Here is a 12,189-nt window from a genome sequence, read left to right on the forward strand (position 1 = left end):
GCCCCACCATGAGAAATACGTGAATTCCTAATATATTCCTTTTATTTTCACCACTTTAACTTATATTTATCAGACACTTGTCAATGTTTGCTTTTATAATATTAATGAGAATCTATTAAACCACCCCATAGTCAAAGATCGAACAATACACCTGCTAACGGTCCATCAAAGGAGGTCCCCAGCCCAAGAGTGAGACCATCTTGGTTTTAGAATTAAAAGAAAAAACAGCCTTAAAATTGTAAACTTACCTTAATAAAACACATCATAATTATAAAATTCTCAGAAAGCAAACCACTCTGGAAAAGTCATAACAAAGCTCAAGTGTTTATTAAGAATTAAAAATACTGTAAATAAGCCATACACAGTTCATTTCACAGTAAACTAAACGAAACCTTTTTTTTTTTACTTTTCGGGGTTTTTTCCTTTTTTTCAATTTTTTTTTGGAAGGGCAAGACAGCCATTAAAGAACAATACAGCTCAAAGGGAAGGGAGATACAGCAAACAATTACAGAAACGCAGTACACACGCTCCTCACCAACAGACGGGGCTGCCCAGACAGCAAACCTCTTCATGGACATCATGTTAAAATAAAGGGACTTGGCCTACATTCCCCAGGGAGACACCCTATTCCACTGTGGGCAGCTCTCCTAATGCATTTGTTGAAAGAACCCAATGACACCCCTTTCTGGGATTTTAAACCTGTGCATTCCTTGGTAACCTCCAGAGAGAGAACACAGGCTAGCCAGGGGGGACAGAGGGCGCCAGGACTCTGCTGGGTGCAGTGCTTCACATTCAGAACCGTCTGGATGCTTTGCATAGTTACCTCTGATATCACAAGATGCCTCAGGAACAGAAACGACAAGCACACCATGGGAGGGAGGCGGCCCTCAAGCAGCGGATTCCTTTCAAAGAAAGACCCAGGGGATTCTCCCCTCCTCATTCCAAGCTGACGGCTATGAGCTTTAACTGGTTCAAAGTGGAAGACAAGTGAGAGATATCTCATAAAAATCTCGGCCAGAAGTACAAAAAATAAAAAGTAAAATTAATTTTCCTTAGAGACAACTAGAAAGAAAAGTGTCCCCCAACCCATCTTTTTTTTTTTAAACTTGAAATCTGCCAGCCAGGCAGGATTTTTGAGGTTAATCTGCTTCTGTTAATCCTCAATTGAAGCCGTTATCGTTTTTCTCTGACTAGAGACATCCCTTGAAAAGCCACCTGTTATTCACAGGGGCTGCGCTTCAGGAAACCAACCAAACACAGAAGCAAATAACTTAAGAAACCAACAATATGGTAAACATTGTAAATAAATTATCTGGGCAGGAAAATGCCATGCCTTGGTGTTCAGGTAGTGACAACTGCTCTTTAAGAGGACACAAAAAATTGGGAGGTGGGGGACACATGGGAGAAAACCACATATTTTTTGGTCATGAGAAATTGGACTTTAAATCCACACCCTGCACACACAACTCATTTAGACCTTTTCGTGAATCTTCTCCACTTTCACAAACAACCTATCCAGATCATTCCTCAGGTCATCTAGCAAACCCTTGGCTGATTCCAGGTTGTTCTCGTTGGTTTCTATTTTGACCGAGTATGCAACCAAACTGTCCACGGCAGTCCTGAGCATTTTCAAGTCCGCCTCCACTTGGCTGACTGAGGCTTTCAGGTTGTCTAGAGAAGAAAGTCTGTCCAGGAAGTCCTGAGGAGGCTGACGGGCAGCCTGGGCTTGGTCCTGACTGAGCAATGTGTGCACCTGCTCCTGCACCTTCTGGAGTGATTCCACGGTGCTGGGGAGCTCGCCCACACTCCTCTTCAGCTCCTCCACGTCACTGTAGAGCACCAGCTGCGCCTCGCCCAGGCTCCTCACTGTGCTGGCCAGGCCATCCTGGTCTGCCTCCGAGGACCCCAGGCCTTCCAGGTGCCCCTGCAGGGCGGCCAGGCGCTGCTCATGCTCCTGGCTCTTAGACAGGAGAGACTCCAGGCTCTCAGTCTGGCGCGCAGAAGCTGCCTGCACGGAGAGCACCCCATCCTCCACGTGTTGGAGCCTGGAGTCCAGTCCTTGACTCTTTTGCTGGAGTGCCTCAAATGCTTCAGAGTGTCTGAAGCCTCCGTCCTCCTTCGGTCCATAGGAATTGGCCTTCAGCTGGCGGAGCTCTTCCTCCAGTCTCCGGATCTCCTCCGGGAGGCGGGAAACGGACTCTTCGGACCTGAGAAGCTTCTCCGTGAGGGCCTGCAGGGCAAGCCGCTCCGTGTCGGCTGCCTCCTTGAAAGCCTGCTGCTCCTGCTTGAGGCTCACCAGCTCGCGGACCTCCGTGTAGACGTCAGACTCCATAGACTGCAGGGAGCTTCTCAGGGCCTGCATTTCCCACTCTCTGGACTTGGTTGAGGTCTGTATCTCCTTCACAGCTTCCTTCAAGGTTTTCAAATCCTGCTTGTGCCCCTCGGATTCTTCCAGGGAGGCGACCTTTGCCTTCACATCGTTGATCTCCTTCTGGCTTCTCTTCTGGACTTCCGTGAAGATGGCGATGTTGTCATTGATGGATTTGGTGAGCTCCGTCAGCCGCTCTTCCACCGTGTTCTCCAGGGACGTGAAGTCCCGCTCCCGGGCGTCCTTCACCACATGGATCCCATCCGAGAGGTCTTTGAGGATCTCATTCTGGAGTTTCTGCAGGACTTCGCTGATCCGGCTGACCTCACTCTCCCCTTGCTTCACAGCTTTCTCTGTGAGGTCTTGTTTATGCTGGGAGCTTCTCAAGATGGACTCAAAAGTTCCAAATGTGGCTTGCAAAGACTGCACCTGTAATCAAAATCCAGATGTTAACTGCTGACAAGAGCTGATGAATTTCATATGATACAAATTTTTTTGTCTGCCCAGACTCCAGGTCCTGTTTTTTTCCAGAATGGCATGATTTTCCTTCGGAGAAACATCCTTCCACACATAGTCCATATGGTTTTGGGGACCAATCCTAGGTCCCCTCCTAGTGCTCCAGGGATGATTGATAACCCAGGCCTGACTAATCGGCTCTTTCCACCTACCCACCTCCCCAGAGCCACTGTAATTAGCCCAGGGATGGGCATGTGGCCTCACAAAATTCTAGGACTTCTGTTAAAACCACTGGGAAAGAAAGCCTCTTTTCCCACTGGGATTGCTGGGTACAGGATGAGGTAGGCCTGGAGCTGCTCAGAACAGCACAAGGGGCACTAGTCTAACAAGCCAGCAGAGGGAAGCTGAACTGAGACATGGCAGGATCAAGTTTTGAGGACATTATGTGAATCCCTGGATACAGCTGTACCTCAAGGAATCTACTCTTGAACTTTCTAGTTTGAACCAAACAACTCTCTCTCTTTAAGCCACTCTGGGCTGGGCTTCTGGCTCTTGCAATTTAAAGAGCCTCACAAGGGTCCAGGTCTCTGCTCACTACTTCTAGCTACCTGGCTCTGAACAAGCCACTGTCCTCCCTGGATCTCTGTGTCCTTACCTGCAAAATGTGAGTGTGGACCAGATGATTCCTTAGCATTCTCTAGCTTTGTGAAAGTACTGTGATCTCATTTGCCACGACATATTCATTGTAAATCAATGCTACCCTAAATAAAGTCTGACCCAAGAACCACCCAGGAAAGCCAGTTCAATATACTGAGGGGCTGGACCGCACAAAGATTAATAACCTGGTAAGTTTTAGCCTGATGTGCCACATGGTGCCACCTTTAATGCTTTGTTCCCCAAAAAAAAAAGGGGGGGTGGGTGTCGGGGGAAGACAGAAAACAAGAACCTGACTCTATCAAGTCCCTGGGTCTAAAATCATCAATTCACAGAAAAATGCAGGAGAGACAGATATCATGAGGATGCAATCAGCCAATCCCACAATGTAGAAAATTCTACAGGACAAAGAACCAGCATCTTCAACAACTAAGTGGCACTTTAAAAGAAGGAAAGACAGGAAACCTACAAACAAAATTTAAGAGATTTTTTGATCAAATATAATGTGTGGCTCATATAGAGATCCCAATTTGAATAAACCAACTGTTAACAAGATATCTTTGAGCCGGGCCTGGTGGTGTCCACCTGTAGTCCCAGCTACTTGGGAGGCTCAGACGAGAGGTTCCCTTGAGCCCAGGAATTCAAGTTCAGCCTGGGCAACAGAGTGAGGTTCTGTCTCTAAAACAACAAAAAATTTTAAAATAAATTAATTTTTAAAAACTTTTAAAATAATTAAGGAAATGTGATTACAGAATGGGTGTCAGATGATATTCAAGAATTACTATACACCTTGTTAGGTATGATAAGATGTATTTTATTAAAAGAAACAGGGAAAGGAGTAGAAAGGGAAGGAAAGGAACCCTTATCAGTTAGAAATAAATCATAAAATGCTTTGGGTGAACTAAGTATGCCAGCCAGGGATTCATTTTAAAACTAATTCCTAATTCCCTATCCCCTGGATCTGTCAGGACAACACAGGCTCTTCAGAGGCTCTAGAGCTGAACTGCCAACATTTCCTGAAGCCCTAGACCCACTTCTGCCTGGTGAATCTTCTGGCTTCAGGACAGGACAGCCTCTCTGCCTGCGCTATGGCCATTCAACACCAATGGTACCTGGATAACAATGGAGACCAGGTGAGGCACCCACAGGGCAAGAGAGTGGTTCAGAGTCAACTTCTAACTTTAGCCAAAAAAATGGCAGAGTAGAGAGAGGGGTGCTGATGGAATGAAACAAGAATGGCAAAACATCAGTAAGTCTTGAAACTGGTGTTCATTATATTGTTCTTTGTTTACACTTTAACACTGCTATGATAAGAAGTTAAAAAATAAAACAGCACAGACTCTGGAGCCAGACTGCCTAGGTTCAAATCCTAGCTTCGATGCTTCCCAGCAGTGTGATCTTGGGGAAATTATTTAGTCTATCTGTTCCTTGGTTTCCTTAGCTGAAGGATGGGAAAACAGTACCTGACTCATACGATTGTCTGTAGGAGGATTAAGTGAATTATTAATATATCAAGTACTTAAAATGTGCCCAGCATACAATGAATGCTCAATACATGGCAGCTATCATCATTGTGATTATGTCCCATTTCTTCTGAAGTACCTGGTGAGTCTGCAGATTCCCAGCCCAATACTGGGAATCCTGACCATCCTCAGCCCAGTGCCAAATGGCAGGAGGATAAACTGAAATGGGATGTGACAGCACATCTAGGCTCTCACACCAGCCCCACCAGTAACCAGGTCTGTAAGCACGAAGAGACACACTCACTTTCCAAGTCCTGGCTCCTTATCTAGTAGCAAACAGGTCTCTAAAGTCCGTTCTAGCTCCACCCGTCTGTTTTAAGACAGCTTAGAATAAGGTTCTGAGGGGCTCCAGAATACTAGACAAATTCCCTGCCCAACCAAAGGCAACCTGAGTCCTAAAGGACACTCTGTGAAGGTACTAAAGAGAGCCCATCTCTGAAACTAGGTTATTAAATCACAGTGTCTGCCTGTTCTAAGCATAGCACTCAGAACAGAGGTGTGAGCAGGTGACCATGGTATCTTCAACATTGCAGGCTTTCATCCAGTGTTTTCTGAAGGAATCACAGAATGAAGGGATTCAAGCAAAGCCTGATCAGCAGGTACATGTCTCTGATCCCTGTCAACCTTTACCTGAGCTGGCTCTTCACAAATGGTTAGGAAGGAGACTAGATCAGAAATTATACCCAACCCCCGATACTATAAAAAGAACACGGTTTTCCCCTACAGAACGTGCTAAGAGTTGTATATCATAATGTTTATCTAAAACAAACTTCAGAGATTTTTCAGTCAAATATAATGTGTGGATCTTATAGAGACCCTGATTCTATAACTCATTATAATAACTCATTATAATCAATATGCATTGGAAATATCTGTTCCCCCAACATATGTGGGATACCCACTAAGTGGCAGACACCAGTCAAGATGCCAGAGATGAAATAATGGCTAGGATCCTTGCCCTCAAGGAGGTTACAGCCTAGGGTGGGAGGACTGGGTGTTAGCAGTGGTTGACATTCAACAGGACACTTGCGATGTCCAGTAACTGTATGAAGGACTTGAGACACATAATTTCATTACACCCTCATCATCATCTCATGAGTTGGTGGCTCCCAACGATCTCCATTTTATAAATGAGGGACCTGGCAAGTGGTAGGCTCAAACATCAAAATTCCAAAATGCTTGATTTCAGAACCTGAGCTCTTAACCACTATGTGATATGCCCAGGCAGGGGCACTGACTTCAGAGTGCACTGAATGGCTGGAAGAGAGGCTGCCAACTCCTGAAACCCTGACTCCTTATGCAGAGAATCTAGATGAGAAAACAAAGAAATATGATTGGGGAACTTACTCTTCCACACGTAAGTCCTCCACCAGGCCTAAGCCTTACTCCTACCATTGCTTTATATCACGCTGGATCTGCCAGGGCAACACAGGCTCCTCAGAGGGCCTAGAGCTGAACTGCCAACACTTTTTGAAGCCCAGGACCCACTTGTTCCTGCTGAACCCTCTGAGTAAGGCTAGGCCAGCCTCTCTGCCTGTGCGACAGTCATTCAGAAGATCTGAGCCATTCTCCAATAGTAAGGACATCTGGAGAACAAGAGACAGGTGGGCACCCAACTCCAGCTACACCACTTATGGTCTATATGTGACCTTGAACGAGTGACATAGCCAGTCCTCAGCTGCCTCATCTGCAAAATGGTGCTACTAAATGGTACCCACCTCAGAGGGTGGCTGGGAGAACAGATATCATGACTATAAAGCATTTAATAGCATGCCTGGCCCACAGTGAATACCAATTATGAATAATACTATAAGTACACTTCCCTGCTAAGAAACAAACTCCACCCCCCACCAAGTCAAAAAGAATTATAAAGGGGTTCAAACTTAGGCTGTAAGAGAACCAATCACAACTTGTTCCTCAGTGCAAAATAACTTATTTACTGGCCACCCTAAAGATGCAGACAGGGTGACCACATTCTGTGGCAAACTCTAACACTGTTTGGGCCAAGTTCTGGGTCTCAAGTCAATGGAACGTTTACTGAGCACCTACTAAGTACTCAGCTAAACAGTGGAGTGGTTAAGAGTGTCCTAGCAGTTAGACAACAGTTTGGATCGTAGCCCAGCCACTTATTAGCTATATAACCACTCGGTTACTTAGCCTCTCACTTTTCTCGTCTGCAACAAAGGGCTGATACCACTACTTATCTCTTGGGGTTGTTGTGAGAGTCAGAGGATGATGCATTTCAAATGCTTTGCATAGTGCCTGGCACATAAGTGCACCGTAAATATGAGATTAAATTATAGTTTTATTACACTACTAAATTTAAAGAACAGTAGTCAGTCAGGTGCCGTGGCTCCTATCTGTAATCCCAGCACTTTGAGAGGCCGAGGCAGGAGGATCGCTTAAGCCCAGGAATTTGAGACCAGCCTGAGCAACACAGCAAGACCCTGTCTATACCAAAAATTTTAACAATAAATAGTTGGACATGCTGGTGCACACCTATAGTACCAGCTATTTGTGAGGCTGAGGCAAGAGGAATAATTGAGGCCAGAAGTTCAAGGCTGCAGTGAGCTATGATCGCACCACTGCACTCCAGCCTGGTGACAGAGCAAGACCCTATCTCTACAAAAAAATACGAAATTAAAAAAAAAAAAAAGACAAGTGGTCACTATTACAATGATTTTAGAGCCATGAGGATTCTTAAAAGTCTGGATGGAGCTCTCTTCTCATTGTGTGGATGGGAAAACTGAGCCCCAAAGAAGAAAGTGATTTATACACATAGCTGTGATGGAGAAGGAGTGAGAACCAAAAAGGAGGGACTAAGGGAGGGGCAGGGAAAAGCAGAATTAACCTGGATTCCCTATTTTGGCCTCAATTTCCAACCTCCCCTCTCTCACAATTTCCTAAATGTGACTCTGCCATGAGTAGGGTGGCCACCTCCTCTCCCTCACACATGCTCAAAATAGTGCCTCTGCCAGGATGTTCATCACATTCCTTTTCTGAACATTTATCGATCATAAACTAGATGGCTGGCACTACCCTGGCCACCAGGATACAGGCGAAATTCCACACCCTCCCTCTTACTGAACTTTCACTAGAGTTAACCTCCACTGACACCTTATGCGCTGCACAAATGATTAGAGTCTTTGCTCCTTCATACGCTCCCACAAAGCCTACACAGAGCCATGCAACTATCAGACTTTAATAAATATTATGATTGATTAGTAAGTAGGTGGATGAAAGAGAAGAAATAGAGGCTAGTGATTATACTCCAGCAGTATGTATATTTTTTAAGAATGGTTTGACATTCAGATAGGCAAAGCAGCACTGCCTACTTAATTCCCTTAGAAAAGTCACCTCCCTTGGCCTACAGCATTTAGCAGGCTCTGACTCATTCCAGTTGCTCTACCACTTTTTTTTTTTTTTTTTTGGAGACAGACTCTCGCTCTGTCGCCCAGGCTGGAGTGCACTGGTGCTATCTCCACTCACTGCAACCTCCACCTCCCAGGTTCAAGCAATTCTCCTGCCTCCGCCTCCTGAGTAGCTGGGACTACAGGCGTAGGCCACCACACCTGGCTAATTTCCGTATTTTTAGTAGAGATGGGGTTTCACCATGTTGGCCAGGCTGGTCTCAAACTCCTGACCTCAGATAATCGGCCTGCCTTGGCCTCCCAAACTGCTGAGATTACAGGCATGAGCCACCACACCCAGCATGCTCTGCCAGTTTTAAGAGGAAATTCCTAGTCCCGCACACTCAACAAAAGTAGAAACTTGGCAGGACAGACAGTATGCTGGGACAAGGAGGCACAGGCTCAGGAATCAGAAGTGGCGGGATTTTTTGTTTCAGTCTTGCATGCAACTTTCATTGAGCAATGACATCACAGAGGGTGAATGAGATCAAAGGGGCCATACTTGGTCTGGAAAAAAAACCACAGAAGGGTGGAAGCTAAGGACATTCGCTTTGAGAGTTGGGTCCATCCATACCTGAAATGGACCCCTGTGGACCCTGAACGAACAGGGCAGTGGCACATTCTCATGTGTCTGCCACTCACCAGCTGGGAACTTTGTCAACTCACTCCTCTCTCTAAACCTCAATATTCTGGTCTGGAAAGTGCAATCAAAACAGTTAGCCTCCCTCCCTCCCAGGGTGGCTATAAGAATTAGATACTATGTGAGTAAGCACTCTAAACACCATATAAACGTGGCTATCGGTATTATTCACCAGTATGATCTAGCATTTTTGGCCTTTCCCTTACCCTAAAGCTGAAGTAGGGCTGGGCTCGGTGGCTCACGCCTGTAATCCCAGCACTTTGGAAGGCCCAGGCGAGCGGATCGCTTGAGCTAAGGAGTTCGAGGCCAGCCTGGCCAACATGGTGAAACCTCGTCTCCACTAATAATAATAAAAAAAAAAATTAGCCGAGCGTGGTGGCGCATCCCTGTAATCCCAGCTACTCGGGAGGCTGAGGCCGGAGAATCGCTGGACCCCGACAGGCAGAGGTTGCAGGGTGCCAAGATCGAGCCACTGCACTCCAGCCTGGGCGACAGAGTGCGACTTCCTCTCAAAAAAAAAAAAAAAAAAGCTATAGTAGGACTACTTCAAAGGCCCACCTGGGCAGGCCAGTCCAATACAGGACAAGGGACCTAAAGATAGAATTTCGTTTGAACCTGCAAATGCATAAGAATGCCAGCTCCAAGTCTATTAAAAATCCACTCAGATGTCTCCCACTGGAAGAGCTGAGGTGGGGCCTTGCCTGAGGCTTCCAGGGATGCGCTGGCTTCCCTTCCAACCTCCTTTTCAGACAACTCTGCCCATTCAGCGGTTCCTAATCCAGAAAGAATGGGCTCCCCGATGCCTGCCGGCTTCCTTACAGCTCACCGCTAATGCCCTGTGACAGGCCCTTGGCCCACCCTGCCAGGCCGGCCTGGCCATCCTCGCAGCGGCCCCATCCCTCGGGGCCGATTTCTCAGCAGCCATTAACAAAGGGGGTCTGGGGACTGCCTCGGAATGAGGGGACCGGATAAAGGGGGGTGTCCAGGCCAGGACCCGCCAAGGAGGAGCGGCCGGCTCCTGCCTTGGGGCCTGAGCAGGCAGGAATAGGAACTGGCCGGAGAGCACGAGGGGACCCGGCCGTGGGTCCGGAGGCCGCAGTCGGTGGGGACAGTTGGGGGGATCGGGGGTACTCACCTTCTGTTCGACGCCCTGCAAGCCCTGGCCCAGCTCCTCCCTCTGCCGGGAGAAGTCCTGGTGGCTGCGCCGGACCTGCTGGACCTCCTCCAGGACGTGGTGGACGCACCAGCCCGAGAAGGTGGCCGCCGCCACCAGGGCGAGGTAGAAGAGAAAGTTGAGCGCCCTGCCGAGCCTGCGCGAGCAGGACGCCGAGGACGAGGCGGCGGCAGCGGCGGCGGAGGACTTTCCGCCGCCGCCGCCACCGCCGCGGTGGCTGCCCTTGCCGTGCGCCTGGTTCTGCGGGTGCTGCTGCGGATGCGGCGCGGGAGGCGGCGGCTGCTGCTGCGGCGCCGGCGGCGGCTTCTTCGCCACGTCATCCACGCAGCCCGACGGGTGGGCACCCTTCTCCGAGGGACTCGCGGCGCCGTGGCCGCCCTTGGAGCCCCTTTGTTTCGCCGAGGGCATGGCGGGCGCGGCGGCGGCTCGGGCCGCGGGCTGGGAAGCGAGCGAGCGCAGCGCGCGGCCCGGGAAACTTGCTGGGGCTCCCTCGGGACTGGGCGAGCTGCACGCGGGCGCTGCTGGCGTCGGAGCGGCCGAGAGGACGCGCGGCCGGGAAGGAGGCCGGGCCGAGGAGGAGGGAGGAGGGGGCCTGCCTCCGCCGCGGCGCCGACCCCGCCTCCCGGGAAGGGAGGCCGAGCAAGCCGAGCCGGGAAAGCCTGCCACGCACGCCGGCCCGGCGGCCCCTCCTCCCCGCCGCCACGACCCCGGAGAGGGAGGGCCGGGCGGGGTCTACGGGGGCCGGGAAGCCGGCGCGGGGGCGGTCGGGCGCGGGGCGGGGGCTCGGCGGGGTCTACGGAGGCCGCAGCGGGCGCCGCTGTGGCCGCGAGGGGAGGTGAGGGGAGGCGGCCGAGGTGGGGCTGGCGGCCGGGCGGGTTCCTCGGAAGCCGGGGACCGAGGGCCGAGTCGACCCGAGCCGGGGCGGGCGGCCGAACCGGGTCGATAGGGGCCGAAATTGAGCGGCCCCGCGGGATCTGAGGGACGGAAGCCGGGGTGACCCTACACCGCGGGCCAAGGGCGACTCCCTCCCTCCTCGACCTGTGCGGAGAGAAAAGAAATGAAGGCGGGCGCCCAAGGAGCCCTGGCCACGGGAGTAGGAGTCGGGGTGGAAACGGATCCCCCTTCCTTTCTGCTGGGAATTGGGGGAATCCCCCCGCTTTCGCCCTCCCAGCCCGCCACGGGGTTGGGCTTTGTCCCTTGTCTTGGGTTTGAAGGCGGAGGCACAAAGGGCTGCCCACAAACCAGCCAGCTTCGAAGGCATACATTTGATGCGAGTTAGCAAAGATTCTCGACTGCGGTGAGTCTGTGGGGACTCTGTGGGGACGCTTTCACTGAGCGTCCCCATTAGCCAAGTTAGCCTGCTGTGGACAGCTCTTTACTTTTTACCCCCCGAAACCCCTTCTGCTCTGTTTTCTCTTTGGGGGTCATGAAGTTTGTCCACGGCCCCTGCTCAGGACAGGCTCTGGGATGGGTGCTGGGGAGCCAGCAGCAGCTGCGCGGAAAGGGGCAGATCAGGCTTGTCACCCCTACTTTGGTAAAAGGAAATCTAGTATTGCCAGGTGTCCTGGGCTGTGTGCTTAGCGACTCACATATGTTCTGAAGCCCTCACAAAAGCCCTGTGAGGTAGAAATTATTTTGTCTATTTTGTAGGAAGGAAATTGAGGCTGAGCCAGCCGGCTTCGGATTGGCCCAAGGTCACATACAGCCGTCACTCGAACCTCTCTCAGTCTGTTTCTTTCCGGAGTCTGTGCAGCTTAATCACTTCAGAATGGGAAGGAAACTGGGCCCAGGGAAGTTAAGCAACTTGCCCACTCTGGCTACCTGGTGTCGGGGCAGGGACAGAACTCACTCAATTCCACTGTTTTCCTGTTTCTGGTGAGTGGTGTGTGCTTGGCACTGTGTGCGGTAGGAATGCTGTTTCTTTTGTCTGTAACCTCCTCCCAATTCTGTTAACAAAAACAAAA

The 12,189-nt window shown here is 50.0% G+C and overlaps 1 protein-coding gene across 1 annotated transcript; it reads right to left on the bottom strand.

The window, feature by feature from the left end:
• Positions 1 to 304: 304 nt before the first annotated feature.
• On the bottom strand, positions 305 to 10,907 carry CKAP4 (cytoskeleton associated protein 4). Its single transcript, XM_017540733.2, has 2 exons — positions 10,187 to 10,907; positions 305 to 2,797 (listed from the first exon to the last, which is right to left on the bottom strand). Exons 1-2 carry the CDS (start codon positions 10,631 to 10,633, stop codon positions 1,472 to 1,474), a joined length of 1,773 nt encoding a protein of 590 aa, XP_017396222.1. The 5' UTR covers positions 10,634 to 10,907; the 3' UTR covers positions 305 to 1,471.
• Positions 10,908 to 12,189: the final 1,282 nt, after the last annotated feature.

Source organism: Cebus imitator, unplaced genomic scaffold (genome assembly GCF_001604975.1).
Source record: "Cebus imitator isolate Cc_AM_T3 unplaced genomic scaffold, Cebus_imitator-1.0 Scaffold8, whole genome shotgun sequence".
In the NCBI taxonomy this organism is placed as follows: domain Eukaryota; kingdom Metazoa; phylum Chordata; class Mammalia; order Primates; family Cebidae; genus Cebus; species Cebus imitator.